This window comes from Cherax quadricarinatus, chromosome 1 (assembly GCF_038502225.1).
Source record: "Cherax quadricarinatus isolate ZL_2023a chromosome 1, ASM3850222v1, whole genome shotgun sequence".
Lineage (NCBI taxonomy): Eukaryota > Metazoa > Arthropoda > Malacostraca > Decapoda > Parastacidae > Cherax > Cherax quadricarinatus.
This window is the reverse complement of record NC_091292.1, coordinates 4441528-4461210: the sequence shown is the minus strand read 5'-3', so window position 1 is coordinate 4461210 and position 19683 is coordinate 4441528. Positions and strand designations below refer to the sequence as shown.

The window sequence follows — 19683 nt, the reverse complement described above, 5'->3', positions numbered from 1 at the left end:
TGGGGACCCAAAGGCCTACCAGGGGACCCACAGGCCCACCAGGTGACCCACGAGGGGACCCACAAGAGTCTGGAGAAGACCAGAGTGGGACCCCAAGCAGTCAGTGAGACAGGAAGACTACCACATAGTTAAGCTCGAATCACTAATCATTGACTGACAGTCAACCAGTCAATCAAGGAGAGTTGAACAATCAGTCAAGGAGACATGAACAAGCAGATAATATGAGAGAATCTGATAATCTTGAAGGTACGAACAGATAATCTGGGAGACAATTAGATAATCTGAGAAGAGAAAAACAGTAGACAATACTAGACATAATCTGACGCTGGATAATCTGAGAGACAAAATCTGGGAGACGTTGGATATTCTAGGAAAGAAGAATATAGGAAACGCTGGATAATCTGGGACAAAATAATATGGGAGACGCTGGATAATCTGGGACAAAATAATATGGGAGACGCTGGATAATCTGTGACAAAATAATATGGGAGACGCTGGATAATCTGGGACAAAATAATATGGGAGACGCTGGATAATCTGGGACAAAATAATATGGGAGACGCTGGATAATCTGGGACAAAATAATATGGGAGACGCTGGATAATCTGTGACAAAATAATATGGGAGACGCTGGATAATCTGGGACATAATATGGGAGACGCTGGATAATCTGGGACAAAATAATATGGGAGACGCTGGATAATCTGGGACAAAATAATATGGGAGACGCTGGATAATCTGTGACAAAATAATATGGGAGACGCTGGATAATCTGGGACAAAATAATATGGGAGACGCTGGATAATCTGGGACAAAATAATATGGGAGACGCTGGATAATTTGGGAAAGAGAAAGAAATGAGCCGAGTTAATTACCGCTGGAGATGGTTTTTTCAGAAGGGTTTTTCACTCTTCTTCTTTGGTATTATTAGTATTATGATTACATATTTATGTGAGAGCTTGGTATGGTGTGTTATAATGTGGCATTGTATCATGTGGTGTGTATGTTACTTAATGGTGCGGTGTGTAGTGCTGTTAATGGTGTGGTGTGTAGTGCTGTTAATGGTGTGGTGTGTTGTGCTGTTAATGGTGTGGTGTGTAGTGCTGTTAATGATGTGGTGTGTAGTGCTGTTAATGGTGTGGTGTGTAGTGCTGTTAATGATGTGGTGTGTAGTGCTGTTAATGGTGTGGTGTGTAGTGCTGTTAATGGTATGGTGTGTAGTGCTGTTAATGGTGTGGTGTGTAGTGCTGTTAATGGTATGGTGTGTAGTGCTGTTAATGGTGTGGTGTGTAGTGCTGTTAATGATGTGGTGTGTAGTGCTGTTAATGGTGTGGTGTGTAGTGCTGTTAATGGTGTGGTGTGTAGTGCTGTTAATGGTATGGTGTGTAGTGCTGTTAATGGTGTGGTGTGTAGTGCTGTTAATGATGTGGTGTGTAGTGCTGTTAATGGTGTGGTGTGTAGTGGTGTTAATGGTGTGGTGTGTAGTGCTGTTAATGATGTGGTGTGTAGTGCTGTTAATGGTGTGGTGTGTAGTGGTGGTTACATCTGTCACATAATTTGCTATGCGCTTCATTCTCCATTTCTATATGTATTTTAGCCAACCTATACAAGGCACTCGGGTCTTAGTCAAGCTTGCTGGCTCCTCGTGGCACTATATTTGAATCCCTCATTACCAGCCTAGCTCAGTATAAAGACAAGATGCAGTCTCACCGGTTCTTTTCCTCTTTAAAGTGTACAGGGGAGTTGGGGGAATGGTTTCAGGAAGGCGGGGAGGGAGATGATTTTGTATATTGGGGTAGAGGTGGGAGGGGAGGGCCCAGTTGCTTTTTCTACGGGTGCGTGGGAACCATCCCTCGGTCCGTCTTCCTTGGGGAGAATATCTCATCCGGTGTATACTCACCTGTATGTGGTTGCAAGGATCGTTTTGTAGCTCCTCTGTGTGTACTTGTCTAATTGTGCTTGCAGGGGTCGATTCATAGCTCCTGTGTTTAAGATGGTATGATGTATGTTGTGATGTGTTTGGGTCTTACAGCACCTGAGGAACTAGAAGGCAATCAGGTTAAATCTGAATAAAGATTAGAATAGCTCCACTTCATGGATTAAGAGCCTTCTGCATCATATACCCCATTTGAAGGGTGAAGAAGCTCCAGCTTCGTTCATCTTCTTGTTCGTCTTAAGAAAACGTTTGTTGGTTACAAGAACTTATCTGTGTAGACGCTACTTGTGCTAGCAACCTCTCTTTAACTTATCTATTATTTTCTAATACAAAATATGTTCTAGCTGCCCTTCTTCATAATGATGCTTCTCTTTAATATATATATATATATATATATATATATATATATATATATATATATATATATATATATATATATATATATATAATGTGAAAATAGGTAAAACTTGCGATTTTGGCTTTAATAGCAACGGTCTTCTTGCCGAAAAAGGCAAGCGAAAATTTATGTATGCAATAATTTCGCAAAAATCATTCTGAACCTAACGAAAAAAATATATATTACACACACACACACACACACACACACACACACACACACACACACACACACACACACACACACACACACACACACAATTAGGTGAGTACACACACACACTGCTGCAGCATACGGGCGCCTGGCAAACCTACGGATAGCGTTCCGATACCTCAATAAGGATACTTGCACAGTATCCCTACGATCCCCGTTGGGGAGGGGAACCTCTACCATCTCCACGATGTCTCATCGTGTGAGAATTAAGCCCAAGTCTTCTGTCGTCGATGACGCCACGAAGCTTGAGCTTGCAGCTTCTCTCAACACTTGTATTCACGCAAAGTTCTCCAAGATCACGTCACTGAAAGAAGCTTTCATCGTCACTTTTCTCGATGATACTGAAGCTGACAAGGTGCTTACACCTACTGCCATGAAGACCTTAGAAGGCCGAGGCTTTACCATCTCTACGTCACCATACATGCTTGCAAAACGTTCAGTTTATAAATCGTCTTGACAAGCTGATCACGAACATGACCATCCAGGAAATTACTACATCACTTGAAGACCTCAACACCTGGGCCAAGATTGACAATGTAGTGAAGATCCCCAACGCTTCCTCAATGTTCAAGGTCACATTCCTGGACGTTACCATGGCGACCAGAGCACTGTCTGATGGCCTGGCCATCTTTTACTACTACATCAACCCTCGACAGATTGAACCTGAACGCTTCACGTACATAACACCTTGCTGGACATGTTACTCGTACAGTCACTCTACTGCCGACTGCCACGTGAAGAATAAGAAGATATGTTCCACCTGTGGGTCTGCAGGACACGATTTTCGTTCTTGCACTTCCACTGCTGCTCCCACTTGCATCAACTGTAAGAGTGATCACCATACTCTTGCAGCCAAGTGTTCCAGTGCGAAAGGATATCCTTTCTAAGAAACTAAAGGAAGAAACAAAGAAGTCATCTGGAACCTCTCCTACATACGCTGCAATTGCCAAGATTCAATCTACAACATCCAAGATTCTACAAGCTACTCAACAGTCGTCTCCAAGAATACTTCAAGCATCTACTCAGCCCGCCTCCACCGTCATCACTCCTCCAACATGTGACGTAACCAAGATCCACTACAGTTTATTATACGCTCACATGCAGAACATGGCTGTACCTGGATCATTTAACTCTACCATCAACGAGTAATTTGCATTAAATAACATGCCTTCATTTACATTTCCCGCATCTCCACCTTCTGAAGAAATTCTCAAATTCACCAAAAACTTAATCGCCAACTCTTCTGCAGAAGTTCCATCAACACCACCAACTAGTGACGTCAATCCAACAACGACCAATGAGAAGCCTCCACCGCCACCACCTCTCACTGAATCCAACCAATCAGAAGCCTTACCACCAGAAACATCTTCTAATTCGTCTACTGAAGTTGAAAACGAAGCAACACCACCTTCCTCTACTCCACCACCGCCTTCTCTACTTAGCTCACGTCGATTACCGGGAACACCATGCTTTAAACATAAAGGACTCGTATTCTACACCACGAGGCTATACCCTGCAAGCATGACTCGCCTAGAACTCATCCAACATCTCCAAGACAACACTGTATCGTACCAAAGCGAAGAAAGACCACTCCCTACCTACAACCAGATACTCCACCACCTCCAAACCAACGAAGACTACTACAGCTCTCCCATAAGTGTGATACAACTCTCTCGAAAACAATATACCGGACTGATAAACGGTTTAAGACCATAACCAACTCATCCTGCTTGCTGCCTTCTGACACTCCCAGCTCCTACCGCTGCCTTCGCCATCCTCTCCAGTGAGCCAAGCAGTGACATCAGTCAAGCCTCTACGTCTCCAGTACTTTTGTACCACATGTCCCAAAGTGGTTGGGCCACTTGCCTTGATTCCTCCTCTTCCCTTCCTCCCCATCCTTTTCCAGTTATTTCCATCCTTCCTTATCCTTCTTCCTTCCCATCTTACGACAGCTCTCGTCGTCCTCGATCCGATCCTAGTCAAGCACGTCAAGAAATTAGAGAAAATGCAAAGGTTTGCAACAAGACTAGTCCCAGAGCTACGGGGATTGTCCTACGAAAAAAGGTTGAGGGAAATCGGCCTGACGACACTGGAGGCCAGGAGGGTCAGGGGAGACATGATAACGACATATAAAATAGTGCGCGGAATAGACGAGGTGGACAAAGACGGGATGTTCCAGAGATGGGACACAGACACAAGAGGTCACAATTGGAAGTTGAAGACTCAGATGAATCAAAGGGATGTTAGGAAGTATTTCTTCAGTCATAGAGTAGTCAAGCCGTGGAATAGCCTAGAAAGTGAAGTAGTGGAGGCGGGAACCATACATAGTTTTAAGGCGAGGTATGATAAAGTTCATGGAGCAGGGAGAGAGAGGACCTAGTAGCAATCAGTGAAGAGGCGGGGCCAGGAGCTATGACTCGACCCCTGCAACCACAAATAGGTGAGTACACAAACTATGCAACATTGCTGTTATTTTTAATTAATGTATGTTCTTTCCTGAACAATAATTTTGTCCTGGGCGGACCGGATGTACAATTATCAGAGAAGGCACTGTGCCATGAGAATGAGTTATGGCACCATCACTAGGGCTTTGCACTGGCGGCTAATGAAAACGAGAAGCTTTAAGAAACACAAATATCGGTGTAATTAATGAACACGTGAAGCCTAATAACTTCTAGTTAATGAAAATTGAAGGGCTAATAATTTCCACAAATATCTGGATAATTATGGGTTTGTTTTGTGTTGTCTGGTGAGTAAGAAGTTGATTGTTGCTCTTTGTGACGAGGAAGGAAGCGTAGCCTTGGTCATGCAGTCGGTGGCCTGTTTAGCTGGAACCTTAAACTGACAGGGAGAGTCAAGAAAAGACACAAGTTACAGAGTAACTTTTAACAGGACAGTGATTCACTCAGTGTACAACCTTACCATCAAGTTTTAACAATGGTTCGGGTAATACTTGCTGGAGCAGCGTTTTCCCTAGCGGAAGACAGAACTGAGCCTCAGGCATGGCCAACTGAGGCATGACCCGAGGTTGGGTCTAGGATGGAGCACTTGGCGGTGGTATACTGCTGGGTGAATGCATCACACAGTCTTGTCCCTGGGTGCTGGAGCAAACCCTGGCGGTGCTACACAAGAGATGTTATACCCTGACAGGGTAGCTGGGTGAGGCACGGCCGACGAGGTACGAAGCTCTGGGCGAATTCCTTCAGGTGAGTGATGACTGGATGGGTCACACTCTGGATCCAGGAAGCTAGCGCACTCATCTCGCACACTGAAGGTCCGTGGTTCGATCCCCGGTACGGGTGGAAACGTTAGGATGTGTTTCCTTAAGACACTTGCTGTCCCTGTTCACCTATCAGTTAAATAGGTACCTGGGTGTTAGTCGACTGATGCGAGTCGCATACTGGGGACAAAATTGATCTAATTTGCCCGAAATACTATGCATAAATCAAGGCCTATATACTTTGTACATGTACTTGTAGCAGTAAATATTATTATTATATTAAATACCAGAAGTATCACCAAGATCTAAGATACAGTTAAAATTAACTGCAACAATAACAGATGTAATATTTCACCACTAAACCCGGTGCCCATGACAGACCTGCAGCTGGTATTCAGTTAGTCTCGAAAGTCTGGCTCAGACCAAACTTGCCTGATCGACCAGGCTGTTACTACGCGTGGCAGTCCCCTCCAGGTGCCCAGGCCTTACGGGTTCATTACTTGTGATTAGAATAATTATCCGTGGCAGAGAGCAGCTGACACGAGGCTGTACCCACCAGAATTGCGTGGAACAAGGAAATAAATCACAATATTTTAATTTGTTGGGTTATCCTGGTTAAATCGTCATAATTTATCACTTCGGTATGTTTATAATAATTATTCACTTAATGCAGCCAATGTAGAAATATAATACAATAGTCAAAGCATCCTTATATATAATCAGAATTAAAAAAAAAAAAAGCTTAGTACCAGAGTAGTGCGGTAGTTTAAAAAAAACCATACCACGGGTGGGATTTGAACCCGCGGTCAGAGAGTCTCAAAACTCCAGACCGTCGCGTTCAAATCCCGCCCGTGGTATGGTTTGTTTGCAATCGTGTCATTACGATTTCGTGAGTCAGTAGTTTAATACTGACAACCACCGAGTATTCTACAGTGGCGTCATTCGTCTGACATTCATCTTAGAGATAATTGCCTAAGTGCGTAATTTCTTTGTATAATTGGTTTCCTTGGCTAGGTAAGGTTACGTCTTATGTAGGTTATACCGGTAGAGAAGATAAGGAGACGGAGAGAAATAGAAAGAGGGAGAAAAGAGATGCGGAGAGGAAGGGACTGGGGGGGGACAGAGAGGGAGAAGTGAGATAGTCATGAAGGAAGGGAGGAAGGGGAGGATACCTTTGATGCCTTCACACGTGAAAACAGGAACGAGGGGGAGTAAAAGAAAACGTGTTGCGGAGAAATGGCTTGGGTAGCCGTGTTTATTTAAGGCTCTCCACTCTTTCCTGCTCCCTGCCCCGTCTGCCTCATTGTACTTATTCAATTGTTCCTCTTACACTGCCTTCATCGCATTCTTAGCTTCGTCTTATACATCTCCCTATATTTGCTCTTTCTTCCTCTCATCTGCACAGCTTCCTCTACAATATCTATTATTCTCATACGCTGCATTAAAATTTACATGCTTACGTTAATATTTGTATGTCAGGGTAATATTAGCGTGATCCTTATTACCAGACAAGACCCTCGGCACCCGTTGGCACCCATATCAGATCAAAGAATGATAAGAGCGGTGAGGGTGAGAGGTGGAGGAGGAAGAGATTTGGTTGAGAAGCAGCGAGAAAGTGCCAGGTTTTGACCTGCTTGCAAGTTAGATATGTCTGGGGTATTTTTGTCACTGGATGACCTAGCTACGTGTTAGTTTGGTCTAAATAGTCTGGTCGATGTTCACTCTGTCAGACACTGCAACACAATGGTATCTTAGACCAAACTACTTGGGCAGCTTCTAGTGAGAATAGATGAATTTGAGAGGGACCTGACCTCACAACGTCTACTAGTGGCCTTCATCTCACCTCCTGGCGGTATATAAGACTCCATTCTGTCACTTCAACACCATATTGTTTCAGACTATGGAACAATATTCTTCTCCAGACTGAGGGACTGACCACCTCAAAACTTCAAGGGTGATGGACTGATTACATCGTCTTCACGTCTTCTGCTTCTATCAACTTTTCTGTACTCGACTGAAGCAGTCTGGTCTGGGTTGGGGCTAAGGACCGTTGGGGTCCAGACTCGATAATAATAATTATTATTATTTATTCACCTCGTATGATTTACTCATGGTGAAGGGCGTTTGATCCATGGAATTGAAGTTACTCCTCACACTTTCTTGGATTAAACCTGGTTGTCTACCATTCCCCAGGCGCTGTATGACTCCAACGGGTTTAGCACTTCCCCATAAATACGTTACATATGATTTACGGACCTTTTTACAACTTCTGTCACACTTGGAAATAAATGGTATAAAATACCGACACAATGGAAATACAAACACATATGCAGTATAATGTCACAAACAGATCTGTTTGTGACTTGAAAAAGCCCACTGTGTGGGTGAAACGTTGTCAGTCAATGATCACATTATACTGCATATGTGTTTATATTTCCATTGTGTCACACTTAAAATAGATACAGTGTTGTATATGTACACTGGTGGTAAATGATCCTTGAACAACCAAAAAATCAGTATGACTTAATTACCACTAGGCTAGTTATTGTTTAACGTGTCACTTTAGTATGAGAACGATTGATGTCACTCTTATTAGTGTGAGAATGGTTGACGTGTATCATTTTCAGCGAGAATGGGTTAAGTTTAGACTGAGTGAAGTCATTGTAGACTTGAGATTGTATACACAGGGTGTGGTAGTGGTTCATTTAAAGTGAAGAGCTGTGGGACGAGACGTAAAAAAATAATTCTGAGTTTATGGCTTTTTTTTTTTTATCTGCGGCAACTGAGTAACGTTCTGTCGAGTTTATGCAGCTGTATAGTCTAATGTGTATTGCACTAGTACCCCTCAAGGGTCACCGTATCTTTTTCATGGGTCATATCAAGTAGTAATCAATGATTCTGTATCTGAGCCGTTTTCTTTACTCTGTGGCATACCCCAGGGCTCTGCTCTTGGACGGGTAATGTTACAGTTTGTTAGCTTTACTGTTAAGTGTAATGGGAGTTGATTATAATTTTTATGCTGACGATGTACTAGTTACATCAGGGTTCTAAATGTGATAGATGCCAAACACTGCTGTAGTACTCTTTTGCTAGATATTCAGACGAATGATAAGTGGAAAATTGAACCTAAATGACAGGTTTTGATTGTCAGGGGGACAAGAACATAAGACAGAAGGAACACTGCAACAGGCCTACTGGCCTATGCGAGGCAAGTCCAAGTCTCCTACCGCCTTAAGCCAATGCCCTAACCTAGTCAGGTCAGGTCACACTCACTCAAGGAAGGGAAACCTCAGGTGAGTACAGGTTATGGTTCAGTTTGCAGCATGTGATCAGTGAGTTATCTGGGTGTATACCTAAATTCTTCATTGCCACTTGCTGGACGAATAAACGAAATTGTTAAATTTTACAATTTTTATATTTGTAATCTTTCTGCAGTTAGAATATATCTTGATAAGTAGATTCTCATGATCATCCCTGCGTTTGTTTCCGCTCGAATTATTTTTTTGCAGTTTTGCTGTGGGTTTGCCTAACTATTTGCTAAAGACAATAACAACAATATTATTGTTAGGTAAGACACATATGCAACAGTTAGACAACTTTATTCCGAAACGTTTCGCCTACACAGTAGGCTTCTTCAGTCGAATACAGAAAGTAGGCAGGAACAGTAGAGATGTGAAGACGATGTAATCAGTCCATCACCCTTAAAGTCGTAGAATTTGAGGTTGTCAGTCCCTCGGCCTGGAGAAGTTCAGTTCCTGACTATGGAACTGAACTTCTCCAGGCCGAGGGACTGACAACCTCAAATTCTACGACTTTAAGGGTGATGGACTGATTACATCGTCTTCACATCTCTACTGTTCCTGCCTACTTTCTGTATTCGACTGAAGAAGCCTACTGTGTAGGCGAAACGTTTCGGAATAAAGTTGTCTAACTTGCATATGTGTCTTACCTAACAACCTGTCGGTATTGTATACCATTTTGATGTTCAACAATATTATTATTATTATTATTTTATTATTATTTTTTTTATTATTATTATAACCTTTTTACAGATGCTATATGGTCCCCAAGGGGTTTAACGCTTCTCCATGAATATAAAAATAATTATTTCTGTGGAGGTGAGTTTCTGTATTAATGTTCGTGTGGGGGCGGGCCAAGATGGTGTTGAGTACTGGGAGGATAGCAGCTTGCAGAGTGGCTTGAGTTCATGAAAGAGAGGGGGAAGGGAGACCCCACTGAGGGCCTCATCCTGTGTACACAGGCGTACAGTCCGTCTGCCAGCTTGCCATAACTTGACGAGTGTTTGGTTTCCAAATAATTGCCCTGTCACCGTCACTACACCTATAGTGAGTATATGTTGTTTAGTATGATCCTAGTTGCTATACTGCTTTAGCATTGTTGTCTCACAATTCTAGCTCATATAGCGAGCATTGGTTGCTCTAGTATGATCCTAACTCATATAGTGGGTGTACTCACCTAATTCTCACAAAATTGTGGTTGCAGCTCCTGACCCCGCCTCTTCGCTGGTCGCGAATTATATTTTCCTTAGTTTGATGGAATGTTGGGTCACTTACCTTTCTTACCTCACCTCCCCTCCACCATCCTACCCTTTTCTTATATTTCTATCCTGACCCATCCTTCTTCCTTCCTCATCTTACCACAACTCTGGTCATACAAGTTGAACTTGATGGAATGTAGTTGATTCGTGTCTTGAGCTGAGGACTATCTTTGTCATGTTGAAGGTGCATTCTACTATACGTTACCGAGATGACCTGATGAGTTATGTGGGAGGCTAGTTATGTCCTTCTTAGACGCTAACAAGTACGTGCCCTTGTTGTTTCCTAAGTATAACAAGGTTACATATCTGTCGCGCTTAGAGGACGAAGGATCAAGTTTCCACTACTCATTCCGAAGAATGACCCACTATGGTTTAGCACTTAACATACATATAATAACGAATAATGCAGCTGTAGTTGTGTCGCAGTATCACTGAGCTCCTGGGTGTTTATGGTGAGGTGTCGCATGAGGCCAGGGCCATGAGCAGAATCGAACTCTGCACCCACAAATAAACAAGTACTATCACGAGGCTCCACTGGCGATTAACACTGATTATCACTGTTATATTTACGAAACAGTGAAAAACATATTTTAAGTGAGAGGTGCACAGCACGCTCTGAATCCAAGTTGAGACCCTTCACTACAGGCAACTGCAACTATGACAGAACTTTAACACTTCAAGCTGATTTTTAACTACTTCGAAAATGAAAGGATTTTAGATAGGTAAAACAAAGTTTTTCTGTTCACCAGAGAGGTCCATGCATATAAATGTTGCGTTTCTTGCCGGACCAATTTAGAGGGTCAGGAGACTCCATAGCGTGTACGTGCGTCACCATCAGTCTAGCTACAAATAAGAAACATGTTCCATATTTTGTTTTTGTAAATATAGTAGGAACCCAGCGCGGGTACGCCAGTGGTTGTATTACTACTCAGCAGGTCATTTGGCCATCCTGCGTACCTCGGCAGTGGTATATAAATATAACTAGGATTTGCGTCTGGAGACATTTTTCCTAACTAAGAAAAACACCTTCATAATCACCAGCATTGAGCGAGAGGAAGTAACCACTTAGGATTTCACGAATGCGCAAGAAGTCAGTGGTGAGGAGGGTTTTGAGTACCTTTGACTGTTTGGCTAAGAGACAGTTGGTTTTTGTGATGAGTTGTATGACGTGTTACTGAGAACTGTGCGATAGGTGACACTATTCAACAACGTGTAGCGTGGTACCTCATGTAGGTAAGACGGCAGCTTTTATGAGTTGGTTAGCGTTTTTTGCCGCCGAAGTGGCTGGGTTATTGTGCAGAATGGATATGGGGTGAACAATAAACTAGCCGCTTCTGCGGCAAATATCTAAATTTCTGGGCGTGGCGTTGGCACTTGCGCGGGCAAGAAGTGTTCACCGGAGGTTGAGACTTTATAATGGTTCTGTACTGAGTGAAACGTCATCCAGCATCCATTTCCAGTTTGTGGTTTAATTGTGAATCAATGACAGTGTGAACGGTGGTGTCTAAGTAAATAAGTTGTTTAAACTATATAAATAAGTTGAGTTTATTATGTAACGGTTTGTATTTTAAGAATATTAAATTAAAGCAGATATTTGGAAATAAACGGAAACCTATGTTACAGGCTTGTGATACACACTTAGCAGAATATATTGTAGCATGAATAATGCCAGTGTGAGGAGCAGTCATCCAAGATTGTACCAGTTATGTGAGGAGCAGTCATCCAAGATTGTACCAGTTATGTGATCAGCAGTCATCCAAGATTGTACCAGTTATGTGAGGAGCAGTCATCCAAGATTGTACCAGTTATGTGATCAGCAGTCATCCAAGATTGTACCAGTTATGTGATCAGCAGTCATCCAAGATTGTACCAGTTATGTGATCAGCAGTCATCCAAGATTGTACCAGTTATGTGATCAGTCATCCAAGATTGTACCAGTTATGTGATCAGCAGTCATCCAAGATTGTACCAGTTATGTGATCAGCAGTCATCCAAGATTGTACCAGTTATGTGATCAGTCATCCAAGATTGTACCAGTTATGTGATCAGCAGTCATCCAAGATTGTACCAGTTATGTGATCAGCAGTTACCTTATTGCAACCATTATAATAATTTAAAACAGTTGTGTATAAAGTTTGATCATTATATTATCTAACAATCACTGTAACCGGTCATGGACACTAGGTTACCATATAATAGGTCACACTGGCTTGCCTGTACTGTACATCTTTTCTCGTATTTACTTTGGGTCCCATTTTACATATAATTGTATATTAAACCTTGGTGATTTAGCGCTTCCATTGATTATAATAACAGTGTATAATATTAAACAGATTTAACATGGTGATATGAAGATGTAGTAACATTCGCTGATATTCTGAAGCTTGACTCCTCTCCCAGTGTTCTTCTAACACGTCTTTGCTTCACTGCTGTAAACAAACTGCCAGTCAAGTAAGATGTTTGCAAGATATACATTAAACGATAAGAACTTTTAATACAATTACCTCGGAAAACTCCTGAGAACTATACGAGATACTACCTGTATACCTTTAACTATATATTATTAAATTATTATAAAAATTTATGCATAATGTCAGGTCACAGATAAATTTATAAAACAATATCACCTACCATAGATAAGGCTGGAGAATGTACTTAAAAAAGTGTTCTGTGGTGCCATCATAGAGGTGCTGTCAAATAGTTCTTGGGCCTTTCAGTAATTTCTATTATCGTTTCACTTGGTGGGAAGCAGATTCTAGTAACGTTCTAATTTTTGTGTCAGTAGACTTTTTATGTTATAAAGCAATACCAGCTTAGTGGTAGATGTGTCTTGAATATACTAGTGGTGAACACGTGGTACTAGCAGGCAAACATAAGGTAGGGAGTTTGAGCAAGTGCTCCCTCCTTGGACGGAAACGTAAGATGTGCCTTCAGGCGAACAATGTGTGTGATACTGAGAGCTGGCGGTGCTGATGTGTGCTAGTGGGGCTGGAGACTTGTACGCTGCCTTCCTGGCCTCACAGTGTTCAAGGGGGCAACTTTCCCTGCCTGTGTGTGGGAACTGGAGACGTAGGTGTACGCTACGTCCCTGCCAACATGGTATCTTGGGGAAGGGGGGGGGGACTTTCCCCTACTGTGGAGAGGACTCCGCTACCTTTCCCTCCTGGTGTGTGTCTGTACTCACCTATTTGTGGTTGCAGGGGTCGAGTCCTAGCTCCTGGTCCCGCCTGTGTCTATCTTTGTGTGCTGGAACAGTTCACATGTTGGCTGAATTGGTTGGATACGGTTAGTTTGTTAGGTTTAAGTCCTCTCTATTGCTTGTGGGTCATTACCGCCACATTTCAGATTCACACTAATAACAGGAACACTTTAATCCTTAAATTAGTATATTGATAAATAAACACTTCTGAGTTTATAAACAAAATACATTAGCAAAGACACAATGGGAAGGAGAACAGAAAAGACATATCAGGGCCTACATCTTAAATACTTCATCCAGCTCCCCGGCTGTGGACCGTGAGCCCAGAATGCTGCTGGCATTTTCGCTCTGGATCGCAACACTGAGTCTCGGAAAGAGGAAGCTGGCAGCTCTGGGGTCCTTGGTTTCCGTGATACCCTGTTCATCTTGCTATACATATGTCGATTATTATTATTATTTACTGTATTCAAGGAGAAGCGATAAATTCACAAATATAATACATTGACTGTGCAGTGTGAGTTATCAGGTTTTATTCGAGTGAGCAGCCGTTATATCTATAAAAATATTGAGTCTTAGGCAGTAACATGTATGATACGCATATGATGCAAATATTTTGGTGTAGACTGTTTGTTAGTGGTGAGCGCTTAAGCAAGCAGCAGGTATGAATTCTCGTCTTACAAGCAAAACACGGAACTTTCCATCTTGTCAGCCACCACGTTGCCAGCGAAGGAAAACACAGGATCATAAATTACTTTCTAGTTTAATACTCAGTTTTTAAGGGTTATTTATTGTTTCTACACTGCTTACCTGAGATGTATGTTTGTGTGTGTGGCTGTGTGTATGTGTGCGTGTGTGTGTGCCCGTATGTGTTTGTGACTGTATGTGTGTGGCTGTATGTGTGTGGCTGTATGTGTGTGGCTGTATGTGTGTGGCTGTGTGTGTGTGGCTGTATGTGTGTGGTTGTGTGTGTGTGTGTGTGTGTGTGTGTGTGTGTGTGTGTGTGTGTGTGTGTGTGTGTGTGTGTGCGCGCGCGCGCGTGTGTGTGGGGCTGTGTATGTGTGTGCGTGTGGCTGTATGTGTGTGGCTGTATGTGTGTGGCTGTATGTGTGTGGCTGTATGTGTGTGTGGCTGTATGTTTGTGGCTGTATGTGTGTGGCTGTATGTGTGTGGCTGTGTGTGTGTGGCTGTGTGTGTGTGTGCGTGTGTACTCACCTAGTTGAGGTTGCAGGGGTCGAGTCCAAGCTCCTGGCCCCGCCTCTTCACTGGTCGCTACTAGGTCACTCTCCCTGAACCGTGAGCTTTATCATACCTCTGCTTAAAGCTATGTATGGATCCTGCCTCTACTACATCGCTTCCCAAACTATTCCGCTTCCTGACTACTCTGTGGCTGAAGAAATACTTCCTAACATCCCTGTGATTCATCGGTGTCTTCAACTTCCAACTGTGTCCCCTTGTTGCTGTGTCCCATCTCTGGAACATCCTGTCTTTGTCTACCTTGTCAATTCCTCTCAGTATTTTGTATGTCGTTATCATGTCCCCCCTAACTCTCCTGTCCTCCAGTGTCGTCAGGTTGATTTCCCTTAACCTCTCCTCGTAGGACATACCTCTTAGCTCTGGGACTAGTCTTGTTGCAAACCTTTTCACTTTCTCTAGTTTCTTTACGTGCTTGGCTAGGTGTGGGTTCCAAACTGGTGCCGCATACTCCAATATGGGCCTAACGTAGACGGTGTACAGGGTCCTGAACGATTCCTTATTAAGTGTCGGAATGCTGTTCTGAGGTTTGCTAGGCGCCCATATGCTGCAACAGTTATTTGGCTGATGTGCGCTTCAGGAGATGTACCTGGTGTTATACTCACCCCAAGATCTTTTACCTTGAGCGAGGTTTGTAGTCTCTGGCCCCCCTAGACTGTACTCCGTCTGCGGTCTTCTTTGCCCTTCGCCAATCTTCATGACTTTGCACTTGGTGGGGTTGAACTCCAGGAGCCAACTGCTGGACCAGGTCTGCAGCCTGTCCATATCCCTTCGTAGATCTGCCTGGTCTTCGATCGAATGAATTCTTCTCATCCACTTCACGTCATCTGCAAACAGGGACACTTCGGAGTCTATTCCTTCCGTCATGTCGTTCACAAGTACCAGAAATAGCACTGGTCCTAGGACTGACCCCTGTGGGACCCCGCTGTTCGCAGGTGCCCACTCTGACACCTCGCCACGTACCATGACTTGCTGCTGTCTTCCTGACAAGTATTCCCTGATCTATTGTAGTGCCTTCCCTGTTATCCCTGCTTGGTCCTCCAGTTTTTGCACTGATCTCTTGTGTGGAACTGTGCCAAACGCCTTCTTGCAGTCCAAGAAAATGCAATCCACCCATCCCTCACTCTATTGTCTTACTGCTGTCACCATATCATATAACTCCAGTAGGTTTGTGACACAGGATTTCCCGTCCCTGAAACTATGTTGGCTGCTGTTGATGAGATCATTCCTTTCTAGGTGTTCCACCACTCTTCTCCTGATAATCTTCTCCATAACTTTGCATACTATACATGTCAGTGACACTGGTCTGTAGTTTAGTGCTTCATGTCTGTCTCCTTTTTTAAAGATTGTGTGTGTGTGTGTGTGTGTGTGTGTGTGTGTGTGTGTGTGTGTGTGTGTGTGTGTGTGAGTGTGAGTGTGAGTGTGAGTGGGTGGGTGGGTGAGAAAGAACGTGTTAAGTGGTAGTATTAGTGTAGATAAGTGGGTGCTGTATACTCCTCTGTTTGGAGTGTATTAAGAGCAGGAGATATTAACTGGATTCAGCTCCTCCTTCCGTCATCTCAACGTATCACGTTTCCTTGTTATTAATTTGTGTAGACTAAACATATTAGCGTTAACTCATCCTTCAGATATAATGATATAAAATAAATATTTGGCAAGTTGGCTCACAACCGAAAGGAATTGGGCTCGACTCCCGGGCTTGGTAACACATATAGACAAGTCTCCTGACACTTTTTAATTGTCAGCACTGTAATTCAACGAAACTTTTAAAATAACTGGAAATAGGGCAAGCGGAAATTTGTGTATGCAATAATTTCGCAAAAATCATTCTGAATCTAACGAAAAACATATATATTTTATTGTGTTTATTATTAAATTATTGTAAACTTATCTAAAATATATTTGCTTGGATTAGGCTAAATTAAATTGCGATTGTCATAATAAGGTTAGGCAATTTTCCTAAGGTTCTTTTGGTACAAAATTATTAATTTTTACATTAACTTAATGAAAAATATATCTTTAAACGTAAAAGAGAAAATTTTTAGAAAGGACTTAATTTTGAACGAGTTCTTGCTAATTAACCAGTTTTACCTATTCAGCACCACACACACACACACACACACACACACACACACACACAGCAGGTCAGGGGAGACATGATAGCGACATACAAAATACTGCGTGGAATAGATAAGGTGGACAGAGACAGGTTGTTCCAGAGATGGGACACAGTAACAAGGGGTCACAGTTGGAAGCTGAAGACTCAGACGAGTCACAGGGATGTTAGGAAGTATTTCTTCGGTCATAGAGTCGTCAGGAGGTGGAATAGCCTAGCAAGTGATGTAGTGGAGGCAGGAACCATACATAGCTTTAAGACGAAGTATGACAAAGCTCAGGAAGAAGAGAGAGGACTTAGTAGCGATCAGTGAAGAGGTGGGGCCAGGAGCTGAGTCTCGACCCCAGCAACCACAATTAGGTGAGTACAATGAGGTGAGTACACACACACACACACACACACACACACACACACACACACACACACACACACACACACACACACACACACACACACCTACATACATACATACATGGTTTCAGGGACGGGAAATCCTGTGTCACAAACCTTCTGGAGTTTTAAGACACGGTGAGAGCAGTAAGACAAGAGAGAGAGAGGGGTGGGTGGATTGCATTTTCTTTGACTGCAAGAATGCGTTTGACACAGTTCCACACAAGAGATTAGTGCAAAAACTGGAGGACCAAGCAGGGATAACAGGGAAGGCACTACAATAGATCAGGGAATACTTGTCAGGAAGACAGCAGCGAGTCATGGTACGTGGCGAGGTGGCAGAGTGGGCACCTGTGACCAGCGGGGTCCCACAGGGGTCAGTGGTAGGACCAGTGCTGTTTCTGGTATTTATGAACGACATGACGGAAGGAATAGACTCCGAAGTGTCCCTGTTTGCAGATAACGTGAAGGTGATGAGAAGAATTCATTCATTCGATCGAAGACCAGCCAGAACTACAAAGGGATCTGGACAGGCTGCAGACCTGGTCCAGCAATTGGCTCCTGGAGTTCAACCCCACCAAGTGCAAAGTCATGAAGATTGGGGAAGGGCAAAGAAGACCGCAGACGGAATACAGTCTAGGGGGCCAGAGACCTACAAACCTCACTCAAGGAAAAAGATCTTGGGGTGATTATAACACCAGGTACATCTCCTGAAGCGCACATCAACCAAATAACTGCTGCAGCATATGGGCGCCTAGCAAACCTCAGAACAGCATTCCGACATCTTAATAAGGAATTATTCAGGACCCTGTACACCGTGTACGTTAGGCCCATATTGGAGTATGCGGCACCAGTTTGGAACCCACACCTAGCCAAGCACGTAAAGAAACTAGAGAAAGTGCAAAGGTTTGCAACAAGACTAGTCCCAGAACTAAGAGGTATGTCCTACGAGGAGAGGTTAAGGGAAATCAACCTGACGACACTGGAGGACAGGAGAGATAGGGGGGACATGATAACGACATACAAAATACTGAGAGGAATTGACAAGGTGGACAAAGACAGGATGTTCTAGAGATTGGACACAGCAACAAGGGGACACAGTTGGAAGTTGAAGACAGATGAATCACAGGGATGTTAAGAAGTATTTCTTCAGCCACAGAGTAGTCAGGAAGTGGAATAGTTTGGGAAGCGATGTAGTAGAGGCAGGATCCATACATAGCTTTAAGCAGAGGTATGATAAAGCTCTCGGTTCAGGGAGAGTGACCTAGTAGCGACCAGTGAAGAGGCGGGGCCAGGAGCTTGAACTCGACCCTGCAACCTCAAGTAGGTGAGGTGAGTACATACATGTGTGTGTTAAAATCCATTATAACATTCGTAAATGTCTTGCCAATGCGAGTGTATCAGTGCAAGGTTTATATGGAATAATCAGAGGATTCATGAGCTAGACAACAGTGTTTGTGGAGAGAAATATAGGGACCAGGATTATCGAGAGCTGATTAGTTGAATTTTTACGTAATCATACCTGAAGCTAATTAATCAAGTGTGATTACAGTAGTTCCTGGATATATATTTCACAAAATTGTGGATGCTGTTTTTGCTCCATAGCAATAGGGAAAAAAGTCACAAAAGAAAATAAGAAAGTTTGTTTCACCTAATATAATCTAGCCTAACAAGCTAATGCTTATTGAAATTGAGTTTATTATTCCCTAGCGAAAATAATTATTTTTTTTTTCCCCGGATGACTTTACGTTTCACCCGCGGTATAGATGACGCGCCAGCGGGATGAACTTTCACAGTTACAGTCGCTAAGGAAGGAATACTGAACATTCACGTCTTTGGAAAGCTGAGGACGCCACACGCTAGGCTGCGTTCTTCATGAGTTGGCAGAAGACTTTATGATGTACAAAGATGGCTGAAAGTTCTGAACCTGCACCCTTGAAGAAGCGTAGAATTAAGGGATATGATGTATACAAATGGAAAACAGGAATAGAGATTTAAATAGCGTTTGAATATATCTAACCAAGACAGGACTCAGTAATGGAATCAGTTTGGAGAAATTTAGATTTAGAAAGCTTTTAAGGAACGTAATGGTTTGACAGTAGAGTTATGGATGAATGAAAGAAACGCCAGGTAGTGTCATAGAGGCAAAAACTTTGGGCAGCTCTAAAAATATTTTGGACATACACGAGTGGGTGTGACTGAGTGTGAGTTGGACTTGCCTAGCATGGACCAGTAAGCCTGCTACAGTGTTCCTTTGTTCTTGTGCTGTCTGTATCGAAGTTCTGATGACAAGGACTAACTGCAGTCCTTTCTCAAGGCACTGACAGAAAAGCAAGTAGGCTTTGTGGAACTCAGAAGAATTTTTGTCCACAAGATTTCAACAACCATCATTCGACTATTAGG

The 19683-nt window shown here is 43.0% G+C and overlaps 2 protein-coding genes across 3 annotated transcripts in view; one reads left to right on the top strand and one right to left on the bottom strand.

The window, feature by feature from the left end:
- The window catches only part of LOC128686459 (uncharacterized), a 43424-nt gene extending 30039 nt beyond the window's left edge, over positions 1 to 13385 (bottom strand). The window contains exon 1 of the mRNA XM_053773408.2: positions 12956 to 13385. Within this exon, the coding sequence (XP_053629383.1) occupies positions 12956 to 13007 (52 nt within the window). The 5' untranslated portion in view covers positions 13008 to 13385. The remainder of the gene's footprint in view (positions 1 to 12955) is intronic.
- BORCS5 (BLOC-1 related complex subunit 5) overlaps positions 1 to 19683 on the top strand; it is a 77343-nt gene that overhangs the window by 33020 nt on the left and 24640 nt on the right. The gene's annotated exons all lie outside the window — the stretch shown is intronic.